This window comes from Solanum dulcamara, chromosome 9, assembly GCF_947179165.1.
Source record: "Solanum dulcamara chromosome 9, daSolDulc1.2, whole genome shotgun sequence".
NCBI lineage: Eukaryota > Viridiplantae > Streptophyta > Magnoliopsida > Solanales > Solanaceae > Solanum > Solanum dulcamara.
Window position 1 is genome coordinate 15,769,732 of NC_077245.1, and position 20,159 is coordinate 15,789,890.

General features: G+C 32.4%; 1 protein-coding gene across 1 annotated transcript; it reads left to right on the top strand.

Annotated features, from left to right (window-relative positions):
* Positions 1-1,240: 1,240 nt before the first annotated feature.
* On the top strand, positions 1,241-7,541 carry LOC129902114 (probable methyltransferase PMT24). The gene is made up of 9 exons (XM_055977159.1): positions 1,241-1,534; positions 2,643-3,572; positions 3,658-3,807; positions 4,317-4,587; positions 4,669-4,779; positions 4,861-5,035; positions 5,999-6,271; positions 6,800-6,994; positions 7,087-7,541. Exons 2-9 carry the CDS (start codon positions 2,664-2,666, stop codon positions 7,313-7,315), a joined length of 2,313 nt encoding a protein of 770 aa, XP_055833134.1. The 5' UTR covers positions 1,241-1,534; positions 2,643-2,663; the 3' UTR covers positions 7,316-7,541.
* The last annotated feature ends 12,618 nt before the right edge of the window (positions 7,542-20,159 follow it).

Genomic DNA, 20,159 nt, shown 5'->3' on the forward strand with positions numbered 1-20,159 from the left:
TCAAAAAAAGAAGGCTTAAATCATCAATAAACACTTAAAGTTATCTGTATATTTCACTTAAACACCTCATTTAAGACTAGTACCTATTGAACATCTAATTTATTCAAAATATGTACCTATTAAACACAAATTACTGATTTTATAAAAAATATGTTTTTCACTTTCTCTGAGCGCGTGAAGAAATCGGAAACAATGTTTTTTTTTTGAAAAAAATTACATTTTTCCTTGTTCGATTGACACTGCAAATAACTTAATTTTTTAAAATATAATAATTTCTTAATCCTAAAAAGAAAATAACCTCCCCACCTCCAACAGTCGTCTTCTTCACCTTTTATTTCCATTTTAGTTTTCAAAGCTTCCATTCTGTCTGCAGCACCTTTTTCTTTAAAAATTCTTTTCAATCTTCATTAAAAAAAATCTGAATAACTAATTGAAAAAAAAAAGATTTATACACATTGGAGTGAAAAAAGTTAATCGAGGTCCGTCCATCTCCATTTTCGGTCACCTTCGGACAAACATTACTTCTCAAATTAAAATATAAACTCATTAAGTTTATCAAAAATGATATCTGAAAATTCGATAAAATTAGTTTGGGTGCTCTCAATTTCTCTTTATCATCGATTTAGAAATGATTAACCGCCGGCAAATTCCTTTTCTTCTTCGCTCTTGTACTAATCTCTCTACATATCTTTCTCTTTGAATACAGGTATGGAATATATATATTTTTTCAAAAAAGTTTGAATTTGCAACTAATTTGAGAAGAAGTTGGATCTTGTGATTTGGTAAAGAAATTGTATGGGAAGAAGATGAAGAAGAATTCAGTTGGGTAGGGTGAGGCCGAGTAGAATATATAGTTATTATTTTTATTTTTATTTCGTAGATTTATTCATATCAAATACATAAAAAGAATCTTGACGATTATTTATGATCGAAAAAAATGAAATTATGAAAACTTTTTTTTTTTTTTTGTTAAAAAAAATAAAAATTATATTTGAATAATTAAAAGTGTTTAATAGATACTAGTCTGAATTGTGATACAACAACAATAATAATATATTTAATAAAATTTTATAAATAAAATCAAAATAGAATAAAATAAACATAAATTTTATCACTATCTTATAAAAATAAAAATTAAAAAATTATTTTTAAAAGAACTTGGACTCAACTAATCCGGCCTCGGACTCTCTCAACCCTGGTGAACCCGCGTATAATTTAAGTAAAATATGCAGATAAAAAGAAATAGAGTAAGTAATAAAATAGTTATACCATGAATGTGTTTAACTACCTTTCCGATCTACTAGTCCCTTTTAGTGCTGTTGTTATCATCTGTTGGTAATTCTAAGCTGTCGGCCATGAGTGACTAATAACATGACAAATTACTCTGCTTCATCTTTCTCTTATAAATATCAAAACAAATCAAGATTCTCCACCCAACATCTTTCTTGTGCCCCTTTTATTTCACCAAAGAAATGAGCTTCAACCACTAAAATTGCTCAAGAAAATTGGTTTCTAATATACCCATCTTATAAAGGTACCATTTTTCCTTCTTTCTCTTATCATATAAATGTGAATCTGTCCTTTTTGGGTAAAAAAAATGAGCTTTATTCTTGCTTTTGTTAGTACAATGCTCAAACTTTTGTTTTCTTGTGTTGTACTTTTTGATTTGAGACGTCCATAACAGATTGATCTACCAATTTGAATATTTTTGTTAGGATCTTTGTAGCTTTGATACTGTATGGTATGTTTTGTAGTTTTGAGTAAAAAATATATTTTTATTTTGACACACTAATCCCAGATTCCAAGCCACAGAAAAGGGACCATGTTGTTAATATTATGTTGTGGTCTGTATATGGGGAGGCAAGTTCAAGATCTAGACTCACTGGGTTCAGAATGAGTTTTAATCTTATTATGAGTGTACATTTTCTTTGTTGTCTTACATATGTATGCGTAGTTTGAGCCGAAACGGATATATTCAATTGAACCCACGGAATCTGCCTAGATCCGCCTCTGTGACAGTACATGTGAAATTCTTAGAGATTGAAAACCTCAGATATGGAAAGCATTTGCTGGAAAATATTGTTACTTGTTAGAGTTTTTCGTCTGGTATTTCATTAGATTTGCTTGAGATAAAAAAACAATTGCAACACGCACCAAGGGTATGGTCTAGTGGTCTAATGAAGTGGGTTGAACACCATGAGAGGTCGTAGGTTCAAATCCAGCAGAGACAAAACACCAGGTGATTTCTTCCCATCTGTTCTAACCTTGGTGGATAGTGGATAGAGTTACTGATACGTGTTGTTGGTGGGAGGCGAAAAATAAAAAAAACAATTGCAACCTTTTCACTTTGTTTTACTAAATGAAAAGTAAATATAGAAATATCTACAGTATGTGTTTGTGGTGGATTCCTTGTTCTAGAGCCTCACAGTAGCACCATAGAATTATGTTTTTTCTGAATTTTGCTGCATAGGGGCATGCATCTGCTTTCGTTGCTTTGATAAACAACTTAGTTTTTTCCCCAACATTGTTTTGATCCTAGATTCTGATATAGTTTTACCATGCTCAGTTTTTAAACCTAGTTTACCAGACATTTTACACTACTATGTTTTGTTATTTCAATTTGTTTTTCTCATAATGTTCAGAGACAGAAAAGATCCAATATTATGGCTGGGGGAAGTTACTCCCATTTTGGTGGGAGGAAATCATCTGATTTCTGCTCAAAAATCACTGTTGTGACTTTTCTCGGAATTTCTTGCATTGGGATATGGATGCTGATATCATCATTCAGTATACCTCTTCAAAATTCAGAGATATCTTCGACGAATATTTTGGGGCAGTATTCAGGCAGTTCTGGTGATTTTCCAGTCAATGCAAAGAGAGAAGAAGATGAAACATTCCAGGTAGAGAAACAGTTCAGAAGAGGAAGGTCTTTAGAGGAGATTGCAGATGAAAACAGGCTGGATAGTTATCAAAATGAAGAAAGGGAAGGAGAAAGCTCTAATTTAAGAAACGAAGAAGAAAATCCAGAAAATTCTGAATCCAGTTCATCCGGTGATGAATCTCAGTCTGGCGATGAGAGTTCAAATCGAGAGAGTGATGAAGTAGATTCGAGAGAGAAAGACTCAACTTCAAGCAGTGGCGAGTCAGATACTGGAGGTGAAGACTCAAATCCAGATGCTTCTGAGACAACAGTGGAAACAGAGAAAGCAAAGAAGGGAGAGACGGAGAATGAGGTTTTTCCAGCTGCTGATCAATCAGAGATTTTGAAAGAAGCTACAACACAAAATGGGCCATGGTCAACTCAGGCTGCTGAGTCTGAAAAGGAGAATGAGTCACAGGGTTCTTCATCATCTATGGATGACAAAAAGGGCGATAAGTGGAAGCTATGTAAAACTGATGCTGGACCAGATTATATTCCCTGTCTGGATAATGTGCAAGCTATAAGGAAGCTCCCACACACTAGCCACTATGAACATCGTGAAAGGCACTGCCCTATTGAAGCTTCAACTTGCCTTGTTCCTCTGCCTTCAGGATACAAGCAGCCGATTGGATGGCCTAGGAGCAGGGATCAGGTATATCTCGTTTCTGCTTATCCATAGGGTTTGCTTCTGATTAGTAATTGATAAGCCAAACAACTTGCATTTTTTGGTTGAACAGATATGGTACTCTAATGTTCCTCATGGAAAGCTAGCCCAGGTCAAGGGTCACCAAAACTGGGTCAAAGTAACTGGAGAGTACCTTACTTTCCCCGGTGGAGGTACTCAGTTTAAGCAAGGTGCTCTTCATTACATTGATTTCCTCCAGAAGGCAAGTTTTTGCTTAAACTCCCATGCCTCTTCATGCTATCTATAACTATTGTTTCGTAATCATGGTGTTTAATTTTTTGCCCCATGCATCACAAATCACTAAATTGGTGGCTTTCTGTTGATTCATATTGTAAAATGTACAGCACCTGCTTTTAATACCAATTTAAAGATAAAGATAAAACAATTTGATTACGGTGATACTTCCACAGATTGCTAAACCCAATTATGTATTCTTTGATTTTACATGAGTACTAGATGCCTTTAATTGGTGGTCTATCAACTTAACTTGAATAGTTCTTTCAAGATTTTGATTGTTCTGTGTCTTAAGGCCTGAGAAAATAGGCTTCTGGAGACTTCAGAGCAATTTAGAGAAGCTTCCTTTCACAATGTCTAATGTGTTCTGTATATCAGTGATCAGTCAATTGGCTTGAAATTCATCACCACATATTTCATTCTGAAGATTTACGTATCTCCTCATTTTATGCTTTGCTGATATGGCTTGCCATGCAGACCCTGCCTCAAATTTCATGGGGCAAACAAACACGTGTTATTTTGGATGTTGGTTGTGGAGTGGCCAGCTTTGGAGGATACCTCTTTGAAAGAGATGTACTAGCAATGTCACTTGCCCCCAAGGATGAGCACGAAGCCCAAGTGCAATTTGCACTTGAAAGGGGCATCCCTGCTATATCAGCTGTTATGGGAACTAAAAGATTACCATTCCCTGGTAAAGTGTTTGATGCTGTCCATTGTGCTCGGTGTAGAGTTCCATGGCATATTGAAGGTGAATTAAGATCTTTCTCTCTTTACAAGTCTTGCTTGGTTTTGGAAGGCATCCGATGGTAAACTTCCTAGTGTATTGCAGGTGGCAAACTTCTCCTAGAATTGAATCGTGTCTTGCGGCCCGGTGGTCACTTCATTTGGTCTGCAACACCAGTATATCGGAAGGATGAGGAAAATGTTGGAATTTGGGAAGGTGATTGTGGCTCTACCTAGTTTACGTTTCTCTTTTGCAAATGAAGTCATAAACTGATGGCCTTCCTCAATTGTCTTGCAGCTATGTCTGAGCTAACTAAGTCAATGTGCTGGGAACTATTGGAAATTAATGAAGATAAACTAAATGAAGTAGGTGTAGCTATATTCAGAAAGCCAACTTCAAATGATTGCTACCAGAGTAGAACACAAAATGACCCACCTATGTGTGAAGAAGCTGATGATCCAGATGCTGCCTGGTACGTATCTTTAATTCACTCGAGAATGGGCTTCTCTTAGCTAGTACAGTTGCTCAGCACAGTGTTGTATAACCTTCGTAAATCCAAATAGTCTACTTGGAGATGCAAGTGTAGAAATCTATAGAAATATGCAATTAGGAAAAAAAAAAGGCAAATTTATATGTTTACTTTCTATAATACATTAACCAAAAGTAATATCTTGAGCATGTTTACCTGGTTTTGATTTCAGAAATTACTTCTAGGGCCTGTGTTGTCTAAATCAATGTGGATTAGAATGTCACACCAGATTAAACGTATCCATTTTAAGCTGAAGTAATACTATGATAAAAAAATAGGAATCTGTCAAAATTCAATGTTCTTGTGGAAGCTTGTCTGATATTTCTAGAGGAGATGCCTGAGTCCTTTGATTATCAAACCCAATTCTGGCCCCTGAGTTGAGAAGGCATGCAAGAAATTGTTATGCCCACTAAGCCACTAATGACAGTATGGTATTTGACTGTGTAAAGATATCCAGAAGACTTACATTTTATTGTGATCCTATTGCTTATTGTTTACTGGGTCTAAGCTTACACCTATCAGTATGTGTTTCAACACTCTGCTTGATCTGAAAAAGATAAAGGAGAAAACAAAACAACAACAACATACCAGGTATAATCCCACAAGTGGGGTCTGGGGAGGGTAGGATGTACGCATACCTTACTCCTACCTTTGTGGGGTAGGTAGACTGTTTCCGATGGACCAACAACAATAACAACAAACCCAGTGTAATATCACAAGTGGGGTCTAGGGAGGGTAGGATGTATACAAACGTTACCCCTACTTTTGTGGGATAGAGAGATTGTTTCCATAGACCTCCTGTTAAAAGAAAAGGGGATGTGGAACCATATACAATTATTCTTTTTTGGTTAACAAAAAATACAATTATTCATTTCCTGAACATTCGACTTATTTTTCTCAATTCAGGAATATAACACTCCAGGCATGTCTGCACAAAGCGCCAGCAGATGCATCTGTACGTGGAGCAAGGTGGCCAGAAAAATGGCCTTTGAGGTCGGAGAAGCTTCCTTATTGGTTGAGAAGTTCTCAAGTTGGAGTTTATGGAAAAGCAGCCCCAGAAGACTTTGCTGCAGACTATGATCATTGGAAACATGTTGTGTCAAAATCGTATTTAAATGATCTTGGCATTAACTGGTCTTCCATAAGGAATGTCATGGATATGAAAGCTATTTATGGAGGGTAAGTTTTTTCTCACTCGTTATTTTCCTCATTATCTCTTAGCTACTCATTCTCATTCTCTCTATGATCATTGCCTTCTTTGAAGAGTAAACTAATAAAATTCACAAAAAAGTTTTGGCAAAATTTAGAGTGATTTGATGCAATTAATTGATGATCTAGATGAAGTTTCCATCGACATGATTTTTGAAACAACATATCTAACACAATTAATGCCTCTCTCTCTATGTACAATATACATATATATGTTTTGTGTGTGTGTGTGTGTGTTTGTGTTCCAAAGAAAATTGTCTCAAAAGACTTGCAATCTTTCAGAATCAATATGAGCTTAATTCTGAACAGATAGCCGATCCAATTAATTTTAGGATTAAAGTGTAATTGATTGGTTGATTGATACCAGTTCATATTAGGTGCACGTATTATGGACATTTATACTGAGTCCACCTCTTTCGGCCGTTTGATAGTTCTTATTGTCATCTTTCTATCACATTCATGCTCTTAATAAATATCTTTTATCTTATGATGATACAGATTTGCTGCAGCACTGAAAGACTTGAAAGTCTGGGTTATGAATGTAGTTCCAATTGACTCACCCGACACGCTTCCAATTATATATGACCGTGGCTTGTTTGGCATTTACCACGACTGGTGTGAATCCTTCAGCACGTACCCCAGATCTTATGATCTTCTTCATGCAGATCATCTTTTCTCCGATATTAAGAAAAGGTTAATCCTACTGAACCCATGCTGTGCTGTTAGCTTACTGGCAACAAAATTTTGCTTAGTTATTTAACTCGTGATCCTACTTTTGCCAACAGGTGCAATATAGAATCAGTATTTGCAGAAGTTGACAGGATTCTGAGGCCAGAAGGGAAGTTGATCGTGCGGGACAATGCTGAAACTATTCTTGAAATAGAGAATATGGCTAGGTCAATCAAATGGAAAGTGAAGATGTCTTACTCAAAGGACGGTGAAGGATTACTATTTGTTCAAAAATCATTTTGGCGTCCAAAACAAGAACAGATAATCAAGTCAGCCATTGCATAAGCATAGAAGAAAAAATTCCACAATTAGATACAAATTTTATGTTCTTTTTATAGTGTAGTTCACTTCCACGTTAATAGAGAATACCATCGTGATATAATGATCATACGGTATGTATGATTTATTGTTTTATCTACCGAGTTTTTATCATGTTGGCCATTCTCTGTATAATTATCTCAACTTTGTGTTTCATCAAATGGAAAAAGTATACAGTACTGTGTTTTGCGTACTCCAACAGCCCAGTACATGGTATGTTTCATGTGTCATGTCAATGCAGCTACTAGAAAGAGGTTGAAACTATTAACATCAGAAGTGTTAACAATAAGTCAAAGATGTTTCATTTGCAATAAGTCAAAGACAATAGTTCTGTAGAATATAGTTGTAATCCTATTTATTTGCATCATTCACATTGTCTTTAACTTCTGTAATGTAGATAAGTTTGCTTTTCAGTTTAAAAAAGAAGAGACATGTTATAAGTTGCAGACTTTGGGTTTGAGGAAAATAAAATGGTCGCAAACTTCATATTGTTGTGTTACTGTTTTGGTTGCCTGTTTCTGAGGATCATGATTCATGACATAAATATTGGGTCTATTATCTAAGGAAATGAGAGATTGATGAGAATGTCACTCAGTATTGGTGCAGGGTGGATGAAGTGGAGGCTTGCATTCGGAGTCTTGTATGATAAGAAGGTGCCATCAAAATTTAAAAGGCAAATTCTACAGTGTGGTGGTTAGACCAACTGTGGAGTGTTGGTTAGTCAAGAACTCTTATATTCAGAAGATGAAAAATGCCGAAATGAGGATGTTGCGATTGATGTGTGTATCTACTAAGAGATAGAATTAGGAATGAAGATATTTAGGACAAGGTGAGAATGGTTTTGACGGAGGACAAGATGTGAGAAGCACTACTAAGATGATTCGAACATGTGAAGAGGAGATGACGGATGCCGTGGAGGTGTGAGAGGTTGACTATGTATGATTTTAAGAGAGGTAGGTCGAAGAAGCATTGGAGAGAAGTGATTAGACAGGACTTGGCATAGTATCAACTTATCGAAGACATGACCATAGATAGAAAGTCGTGGACGAGACAAGACTTGGGGCCAAGATAGCATGAGGCTTAGCAATGACAATGTTAGTGGCTTTTGCCAAATCAGACTCAAACCATTGCCTAATATACAAAGAAAGGAAATATAATTTACAGTTAATACCAAACTCTTAACATTTTCTTATGTGAACTTTATTACATTGAAGAGTTGGAGAATTTAAAAGTAGTATGCACACATGCGCAGCTATTATTGTTATCTTATTTGATGATCCAAATTTGTCAATGAACATAGACCACAATTGTGGCTTTAAATTTTGGCCCCCCACTTGGAGATAGGTGCAAACTTCCACCTCCTTCCAACTCACTCTAGAGAAAAAGGCCTCTCAATTATTTAACTCCATACAAACACCCAACTTTCCTCCACAATTTTTTGCTTTGAGTCGACACAAAGAAGGCAAATTCAGGATTTAAATTTTTAGAGTTCAATTGTTAAAGATCTTAGCATTTAACTTATTATATTTTATGAAATTTCTGAAATTTTCATTTGGATTCATTTCAATTCTCGAGTTCTTATTTAGAATTCCCATTTAATGAAGTTCGAACGAGCTTTGATACAATTCAAATTGATAAGCAATAGGGACAACTTAATAGATGTCGGAAGGACAGAACAAAATCTTTAAATCCAACGAGCCATGGTCCGTTGATCGATAGGCCAAAAAATTGTGTATAGGTCATTAGGTCCCCTTTAGTTTTTTATATTCTCAGATTTAAATGCAGTTATAATTGTTTAAATGATAGAGATCAAGAACTATGATGCATTAGCAGTGATTAAAAAATGATTGGACTTTACAATTTGAGAAATGATGAGAGTTTGTATTCCTAAACATGACACTGCTAAAGTAAGAGGGACTGAAAAAAGAAACACATTCTATTGCTTGATGGAAATAGATAACTCTGCTTCAATACAAAAGAGCTATTGCTAGGAATCCTGTTTACAATTTTATACATCTTCTCTCTCGGTTTATACGACACACTTTTAATTTTAGTCTGCTCCAAAAAAAATGATACTATCTTTTTATAGTTAGTTTAACTTTAATGGTGTATTTGATATAAAGAAAAATGTTTTTCATGAAAAATAAGTGATTCTCGTACTTATTTTTTATGTTTAATATGTAGTGAAGCAACCAATATTGTATTAAAAGCTTTTATATATAATATAAGTATAAATACTATTAGAATTGGAGGTGGGGCAGGGGTGTGGAGGTAGTGGGGATGAAGGCCGTGGGGGTGGAGTGTGTTGATAATATGTCAGATGCTACTTGTGAAACTTGTTTTTCCTATTTTGATTCGGAAAAACATTTTTAAGGAGTTTATTATTCTATAAATTTTGACCAATCGAATATGAAAAAATCGATTTTTTTTTCCAGAAACCCATTCTAAATTTTCATTTTACCTTTAATGAGATGATTTATAGTCAAACAAACATCTATAAACTTATTTTAAACCACAAATTTCAAATACTTTTTTCCCTTTTTAAAATTTTATGCCTAATTAAAACACATCACATAAATAAATTGAAACCGATAAATATTATTTTGTTTTGCTTCAACAAAAAGAAGCTTGGCCTATGATGAACGCAAAGAGTTAATAACTTTTTATTTTATTTTATAATTTAGACAAATATATACAACTGCCCTATGCAGAAACAAAGGGTAGCTCTAATTATTCACTTATTTTTTATTTCTCCTTCAAGTATATGATTGAACCGCACGTACACTACGGACTGTCATTATCTCTCAATGCTTGTTTAACAATTCCCTTTTGTTGTATACAAAGGTGTTTGCTTATACTTCTTTTTGGGATTTAATTTCTTCAATAATTGTTAGCCTTTTTCTTATATGGAATGTCTGTCTTCATAGCTATACCTTTATATATATATATATATAATTTTAATTAATGCACACGCCTCATGTTTGAATGATTAATATTGAGGAATCTTCACTAATGTTTGGTTGATCATGAGTTTATAAGGAATTTAACTATTTTTCTACTAGAACAAGCTTTATCTCATTCAAAATTTTCTGCTACTTTGAGTTTGACATTTAATTTCTCTATGCAGTGAATGCAGAATTTGCACCCAGAGATTCATTATCTATTAGATATACATTGAAAAGAATTCGGATGAATCCCTTCTAATCCTCTATCTCGCCTTCCAAACCTCAAATTTTTTGAATTTGTTTCGTTTTAGACTCACAAGTTGTCAACATAAATGAATTTCGTCACGAAACTATCACAATTTTATAACATATTTATCTGTCACAAATTTGTATTTTTCTTGTAGTATCGAATATTTCGTATGTATCATATCCTACATGGATAATTTTAATTTACTTAGTGATATTATTGTATTATGAAGATACACAAGAAGCAACCATATGCATGTCATACTCATTTAACACAGTTGGACCAAAGCAAATTAAAATGTTGAATGCTCATTTTGATTTGTTCTCTTAGTATTATCTATCTAAGTGGCTATACTGATTGTTTTACTTTAAGATAGGCTGACAACAAAGATTTGTTCCCTCATTGTCCCCTAATATTATAAAACATTAATTTGGGACCACAATAACAAACAACATTCCATAACTTCCTCTTTAAACTATACATCTTTATGTGCTTTTTTCCTTACTTTGTATTAAAAATATTATACAGTAGCAACAACATTAGCTGCAGAAACATTGCAGAATTCTTAAATTCCATGCTGTCTGCCATTGACTCAACTTTACTCTAACAAACAAGTTGGCAAACTTCTCACATTGCTCAACATGTCTCTTATCACAAACCATCAAAAACCCCATGTAAAGCTGAAGTCTTTACAAGTCTTGAATCAACAGTCTTTGTCTCTCTGCACACACAAAGGGAAAAGAAAAAATCTTCTTGAATTTTCATCATGTCAGGTTCTTGGAGGCACTGTCTGATATTTGTTCTGCTTTTTAGCATTGTTATTTCAGAAGGATCAAGATTGCCTAAGGCTTCTACTACTTGGGAACAAATGCTGCCCAAGAAATTACCTTCCCCTTCTTCAGCTCCTTCCAAAGGTACAAACTCTGTCACCACTTCTTCTACAAAGGCGAAAATAAACCGAAAACTGCCTTCTTCTGATGGGAAAGTATAACAATTGGAGTAGCATTAGATCAATCTGAACATGTATACATCTGAAAATGGATCAAAAGTTGCTCGTTTTGACGGAGAAGTTCATGTCTAATACGAGTAGCAGTATTAGCTCAGCTCAATTTGTCTAACTTGTAGACAGATATAATTGTTTCTGCTTGAAGACCATCAAAAGCTAATGAGTGGATGGATGTGTTTGTAAAGAATTTGAGGCATATATATATATATAACACTCAGAATAATCAATTGATGAAGATATGGGCTGTTAGCTTGAGATGATGTTGAAGCATATTGTCTATAGATTATGATGAACATATCAAATTACAGAGTAAATTAGTTTTGCAGATATCATGTAATAAAACATTTTTGTCTTGTTCAATGAAATTCAAAGATAAATTGTTCTTTTTCCTTTAAGTGAAATTCTATTGAATACTTGGAACAATTCCTATACCTTTTGTCCTGTCTCAATTAAATCTTCTTTCTGTTTTACTATCCATCCAACTTGACTCTGCATGTACTTATGTTACATTTCCTTGTATAATTTCACTGGACTAATTGGGGGAAAAAATGAAAAGCAATACATTACACAGAGGAGTATAACATTTTATTTGGTAGCTTATAAATAACTTCTACAGGCACACCACATGTCACAACTTAAATGGGAGGGCGTGACCAGCACCCCACAAGGTAATTCAGGATTTTCACTAAGAGGGTAATATACATTGTGTTTTTTCGCCCAAGGGGAAACCCCCCTTCATCCCATTTGGCTCCGCCCCTTATCACTAGTGTTATCTTGTCTCAAATTACAGAGTCTTTTCTCAATTTACTTAACATAGCTAAGCAAGTTGACATAACACATGTTGCACCTGCTGCCTATATATACAGTTTAGAGTGATTGATCGGTATATGTGAGAAGTTAATACTACTTTTTGTGCCTCAATTATATGCATTGACCTCTTATTAATTGCTTCATTTCCGCAGTTCACGTTTTCTCACTTTCTTTTACAGCATGATAAAATCTTACAACTACTTTAACTCAAATAAAAATTGTGTCTTCTGCTCAATTAATTGCTTTGTGTGGAAATTTCGATCATGAAGCAGTAACAAATTGATGAGAAACTTTCTCTAGCAACATATATGTAATGCTTGTTCACTATTAAAGTATGTAGCTTTAGCAGAATGTTTAATTGGCTTTGTTCAACACCTGAGCCTTGGTACTGTTCTTCCTTGTGGGATCTATTTTTCGTGTTTGGTTAGGAATATTCTTGAAAGATTTTTAGCCATTCTTTTCTTGCTTAACTGTTATTATATCCTAGACTGCTCCTACACACAAGAGGGATGAATTGTGTATATCCGATTTTCACCAACTAGTTGAAGAACCTGGTTCTTCAACTTAAATATTCAGAAAAACACCTAAACGTAAAGTGCAATAAGTAAAGAACAAACACGATTTCGCAAACTCCTTGCTCAAGAGAGTAAAACCACGACCTACCCTGTATAAGATTTTTCTCAAAACTTCACTAACTAGAAAGAGTTGTTTTAGGTTAGAACTCAATAAACAAAGGGACTAACTCTAGTAACTTCACCCCTACAATCAACTCAATTAATGTAGCTAAAAATTTTAACACTATAAACTCTAGCCTAGAACTTTAACTTGGGTTTGACACACTTGAGCCGAGGGTCTTTCGAAAACTGTCTCTCTACCTCCATTTACCTCCATGAGGTAGTGTTAAGATCTGCTTACACTCTATCCTCCCAAACCTCACTTTGTGGGATTTCACTAAGTATGTTGTTGTAAAATCTAGCCTAGAAAACAAAACCAACTCTCTCAGAATTGTTTACCTACAAAATGCTTCTCAAAAGAAAAATAGATTACAACTTCAGAACAATGAATCAAGACTCAACACTTAAAAAACTAGACAACAGTATAGTTAGACTTCAAATTTGGTAAACCTTGTAGGCTTAAACTATCAAGATTGACAACAGTATCACCTTTGCTTTAATTTACACTTTCATCTTGATGACAGCCATTGGCGGAGCTAAAATCTTCATTAAGGTGTGTCAAAATATAAAGAAGTAAAATGGTGTAGAAGCCAAGGGTTATCAATATATATATATATATATATATATATATATATATATATATATATATATATATATTAAATTACACCATATATGTATTTAAGAGTCAATATTACAAGTTTTAAATATAGTTTTAAGTATTTACGACTTATAGCATTTTATTTACAGGTTTTAACATATCTGTATTTATTTAAAATTAGTTTAAATTAATTCATTTTTACTATATTTATTTAGAAAATAATTATGTGGAGATTTTTACCTTTAATAGGAGATAATTATGTGAAGAAAGATTGTTACATTCTAATTTTTACCTTTATCATGTAGTTTTCAGTTTCTCTTTCTTCTTCACCTTTATCATGTAGTTTCCACTTCATTTCAAAACATCTGTGTTCAACATAATTTCAACGAAATGGTTCTTCTCAGAATCCAACTCCTCAAAAGAAGAATTTAACTCCTCCGAAGATTACACCCAAGAAGAAGAATACCCAAGTGAAGAACAAAGAAACCACATAGAAGGGGAAAAAGAAAGGGCAAGATGTTGGAGTCTCACTCATTCGATTCTCATTCATCCGATTTTTCGGATTCAGATTCAGATTCTGATGTCGTAAGTGAGAATATATCAAAAAAAGGCAAAGACTGTGAAAAAAGGCAAGTCTTCAAAATCCTCTACAAAAAAGACCAGTAGTTCAACATTAAAAGATTCAATACTGTTTATTTTGTTATGGGAATGATTTATGTAGTTTTATTATGTGTATTTTTATTGGACTGTAATTGAGAAAAAGAGGGCTTTAATTCCTGGATTGATGATAATTATGTTACTTTACAAAATATATATAAAAAATAAATTAATTTAAAAAATAAAGCATAAAATTTGTATTGAAGATAAATAGGGGAAAAAAGAAAAAAAACGTGCATGAAAATTAAAGAAAAAATAGCTAATATGGGTATATTAAGAGAGAAAATTGTGTGAAAATATTAAGGAGAGATTTAAAAAATAAAACAGATTTAAGAAATAAGAATACTAAATTAAAAAAAAACAGTTTTCAAATAAAAAAAACAAAAAATGATATCAATTTTCAAAACAATAAAACAAAGTAGAGAAACTAAAAAAGAGACAATCAATATAATCTTCAACTAAATGGAGAAAATCATATATTTGGCCATTTATAAAACACTATATTTAAGGAAAAATATATTGTTATTTAATTACTTAATAAAATATAATTAATTAATTTATAAATTAAAACTAGAGTCCTGGTTGAATGGTAATTCGATATTACCATTAACATATTTATTATCTTTTTCTTTAATCCGTTTATTAATAAATTAATTATTGTATTATATTTTAAAATTTGTTGTAATTTGATAAAGTTTTACTGCTACAGCTTAAAATTTATGAAATTTTTTTATAACTCAAAATATAATATCTTAATAATGACATCTCAAAAATTTATATATTATATTTTTACCTAGTTACACGATGTAATTTTCCCCAGAATGGTGTCAACTCAATATGTGGCTCCGCCACGTACTGATGACAACGTTATATTGCATGTGTACTGTTGCAGCTCTGTACTTTTATTTGGCAGAACATAACTTTATTTTGATGCAATTTACATGTACGCCATGAATTCAATATTAATTTTACTATTAATATATATTGGAATGTGTATATATTAAAAGAAATAAATCAATTAAGATATGTTGTATTAGGTCCTTTTATTATTTTTTTCTGTTTAAATTGAAAAATGGTTCCGATGAACCTATACCCACAAAACATTTGCGACCACATCGCAAGTAAGGGTGTTAACTGGGCCAGGTGATTCGGTTTTCGGCCCACTAAGATCGGCTCATTAAGGGTTCGGCATGATAGGAACTGGATCGGGTACCGGCCCACTTCAAAAAATTTGGATCGGTCTAATCTAATTTTTGGCCTGGATCGATAAGACCGGCCTAGTAAAAGTCCGGTAGCGGGGCCACCGACCCGGTAATTTTTTTTCTTTTTTAATTTTTGAGATTTGGCTATTGGGCCACTTTTCAGAAAGTGGCCGTTGGGCCCAACGGCTATATAGTTGTTGGTCCAACGGCCATTTTCTGAAAATTGGTCAAAATTGGCCTTTTTCTATAAATACCTACAACATTTAATTATTTTTTTCACCAACAATCATCTAATTCTCTCTCAATTTCTCAATTCTCTCTTAAAGTGATATCAATCTTTTTATTATTTTTTGCAATTAACAACATCAAGTGGAAGTTTTCAACTTTCAAGTGTTCAACATTTCATCAATTTTACGATTCTTTGTTTGATTCCGGCAATTTGGTATAATCGTCCCTTCTCTTGCTTTTATTTAGTAAATTAATTTTAGTATATTTAAATATTTAATTTTTGTATTTATAATTTTTATTAGTTTAATTTACATAATGGATAGATTAAAAAGTATAGGTAAAAATGTTAAAATTTTGTGTCCAAATGGAGGTAGTGGTAGTAAGAAAAAAAGTATTTTCGGTAGAGGCAGTACAAGTAGAAATTATTCTCGTATGCCTGAAGCACCACCTAGTAATTTAGAGAAATAGGTGTAGGTGCACATGATATGAATGAAAATGAATATAAAAAAACTTACGGTATAGAAGAACCAAATGAATTTGAAATAGAAATAGAACAAGATAATAATGATGATGTGGATGTTACACCAGCTAGTCATGATGTAGATATAGGTAATGCTCAATCTATAACTGTTAATCTTCCTCCACGGCATGTAAAAGAAAAAAAAACTACTTTAGTATGACATTATTTTGAACGCATAGCCGGAACAACTAAAGTCCAATGTAAAAAATATCAAAAAAATTTCGAGCATAAGACCGGAGGTAATAGAGGTGGAACGGGTCAATTGACTAGACATCTAGACAATGAGCATCCTGGTTAGAAAGAATGAATAGGGGGTGCTACTGGGCTAGTTCAAGGTAGAATAAACCCACAAATCAAAAAATTAACGGAAACGTATAATAAAATGAGGGACCGTGAAGAGATAGCAAAAATGATAGTTGTGGGTTGTCTACCTTTTTCATTTCTTCTTCTGATGTTTTTATTTATTATATACAATCAATTTATAATCTCATGTTTAACGGTATTCCTAGAAGTACTTGTAGATTAAATATTTTTAAACTTCATGGACAATATGTATATTATTTACGTTGGTTATTAACAAATTTTTCATGTAGAATTTCACTTACTTCTGATCTTGGTCATGCTATAAATAAAAATAATGATTATTTAATTATTACTTGTCATTGGTTAGATAGTAATTTTATTATACAAAAACATATTTTAGTATTTCAATATGATGAAGACCGAAAACATAATGCACAATTTATTTCTGATTCTATATCAATGGTTGCAAAATATTATGGTCTTCAACACAAAGTTTTATGTATTTCTTTTGATAATGTATCTAACAATACTGTTGCTATTAATTCTTTGAAAGCTGAATCCCCCCCTTTAGAAGATATTTTTCATATTAAATGTGCTTGTCATATATATAATTTAATTGTAAAAGATGAACTTTATTTTTTTGAGTCAACAATTGAAAAAATTAGGCATGCAATTGGTTTTATTCAAGTAAATAATAGAAAAGCTAAACTTAAAGAATTTAAAAGAAAATGCGAGAAAAATAATCTTAGACCAAGATTAATGCCCGAAGAAATTGAGATTAGGTGGAATTCGACTTATAATTTTTTAAAGACTTGTAATATTTATAAAAGCCTCTATAACTAACACTTTTAATCAATATGCATATAATTTTTTTGAAGTCATGTTGGAAGAATCTGATTGGATTAAAATTAATGATGTTGTTATGTATTTAAAAAAAATTATTTGGCTACTCATGAATTTTCTGGTGCTTATTATCCTATTGTTTCTAATATTTTAGCTTATTTAGCTGAAATTTCTATATTGCTTATGGAATATAAAAAGAATTTTTTTGGTGCTTATTATTCTACTGTTTCTAATATTCTAGCTTATTTAGCCAAAATTTCTGTATTGCTTATGGAATATAAAAAGAAAGATGATTACAAAGGAGTTGTCATTGAAATGATAGAAAAATTTTAAAAATATTATTTTTCTATTCCTCCTATTTATTTAATTTATGTTATGTTAAATCCGTATATGAAATTCAATACTATATCTGAATGTGTTCGCCATATATATACTTTTATAGAAATTGAACAAGATGAATATCCTAGTATGTTTAAGGCAATGAGTGCTACAAATGATCACATTCAAACATTATATAATCATTATATCGATTTACTTGATAATGTTACCCTTAGTTATACTGTTCCTCTATCTCGTTCTTCTAATGAGCCATCATCTTCTAAAAGACAGGCACGTGGTATGTCTACCCATAATTTTTCTAATTTATAAATTTGGAATAGAATACAGCCTACATCACAATGCAGCATAAATCGAAACGAGCTTAATTATTATTTGAGACAGGCTCCAGAAATCTATGATGAAAATAGTGTCACTACACTGGAATGATGTAAGAATAATAAAAAACAACATCCAGTATTATAACCATAGATAGGGATATGCTAAATATTTCAATATCAACTGTTGCATCGGAGAACGCATTTAGTCAAGAAAAGCAGCAGATAGGAGACAATCACACTCTTTGGGGAGCAATGTCATGAATGTTTTAGTTTGCCTCAGAAATTGGATTAGAGCAGAGCGAAAGAATAAAGGAAGAGTAGAAGATACGAAAGAAAACGAAGAACTTGAAGAAATAATGTCAATTGGAGATCTTTCGGCACAAGTTAGTCCAAATTACAGAATAGTTGATTTTGAAAATTATGAGTCCATTCCTGTTAATGGTAATATAGATGAATTGGAGAAAATAATTTGAAATATATAGAAGTTACAGTTTATTATATACAACTAATTATAAGTTTGTAACTTGTATATTTTGAATTTTATCAATATATTAATAAAGTCAAAGACTCATTGAGTCTTCGCATTTCTTATTTTTTTTTCTATAAAATTTGTTTGATTTAATTAAATATTTTTTTTACTTTACATAATCATATGATTTTACTGAGCCGGGGGTCTTTCGAAAACAGCCGTACTACCTTGGTAGGAGTCAGGTGTGCGTACACTTTACCCTCCTCAAACTCCACGTTGTGAAATTTCACTGGGTTGTTGTTGTTGTTGTTGTTGTAATCATATAAGAAAAATTAAATTTGTAGTCACTATAAGATTTCAATACTTGAAAAAATATTATTATAATAAATAGTATATTATGAGTATATTTGTTATACATTGTAAGTATATATAATACATAATGTAAGTAAAAAAAAAGTGCAGCCCAGTGCACTAAAGTTCCCGCTATGCGCGGGGTTCGGAGAAGGGCCTAACCACAAGGGTCTATTGTAATAGATAGTATATTGTGAGTATATTAGATATACATTGTAAGTGTATATAATATATAGTGTAAGTAATAGATAGTATATTGTGAGTATATTAGATATAGATTGTAAGTATATATATATATATAATATAATTAAGTATATTACTATAATATATAGTATATTGTGAGTATATAAATTGTTATAATCACTTCTACATTAAATAGATAACGATACACTATATTGATGATTGACTCAAATTTTTGAATACATAAACGCCACAAAAAAAATTAAAGCCCAACGAACCAGACTCGGCCCAACAGATTAGGCCCGACCCAACAATAGTATAGACCTGCCCGACCCGATATTCAATGGGCCAAAAAATTAGTGGATCGATCTAACCCTGTCCGGCCCACTTAACAGATTTAATTGCAAGGGATATTCCTACTAAAAGTAAAAAATAACGGCTAGGTCGATTTTTAAAGCAAAGTCGAGGGAAAAAATGTTCCTTTTAGCTAGGGAACTTGGTTGTGCTAGCTAAATTTATTGAAGAATAATGTTTTCTCCTTGCCAAAAAATTAGCGAGGCTTTTGTACCTCCTTAATATTGAACTAGCGAGACATATAAATTTCATTTTGAGAGGATCGTTCAGCACGTATTCATAATTTTCTAGCTAATAGTGGTAGTTCATCAGCCATATTCTAAAGGAATATATAATAATTATTTAATTTCAGTTTATGTCAAGTAGTTTTCCTCGTTGTATAAGATACATCAAATGTAACTCAACTGCCGCAAAAAGAAAAAATTATTGCCACTAAATGTCTCTTTTGACACTTATTTATTAATCTGTTAAACAAAAATGATATTTATATATCTCCTAATGCATTTTTTTTTATAATTTCACAAATTTTTTATTATAGATAATAAATTTCAAGTTTCTACAAATGTTATTTCATGTTTAACTACCACAACTTTATAATTGTTTTCTTTCTTAAATTAAACTTTGTTATTCAGTCAAACTATGTCAAACAAAATGGAAAAATGGAACTACAGAATTGCTGTCAAAAATCTCAAATTGATGAATATCTGTTAGAAAGCAAGTAGGAAGAGCAAGTGGCTGTCCACTTGTTGCTCCTTTTTCTTTACATGC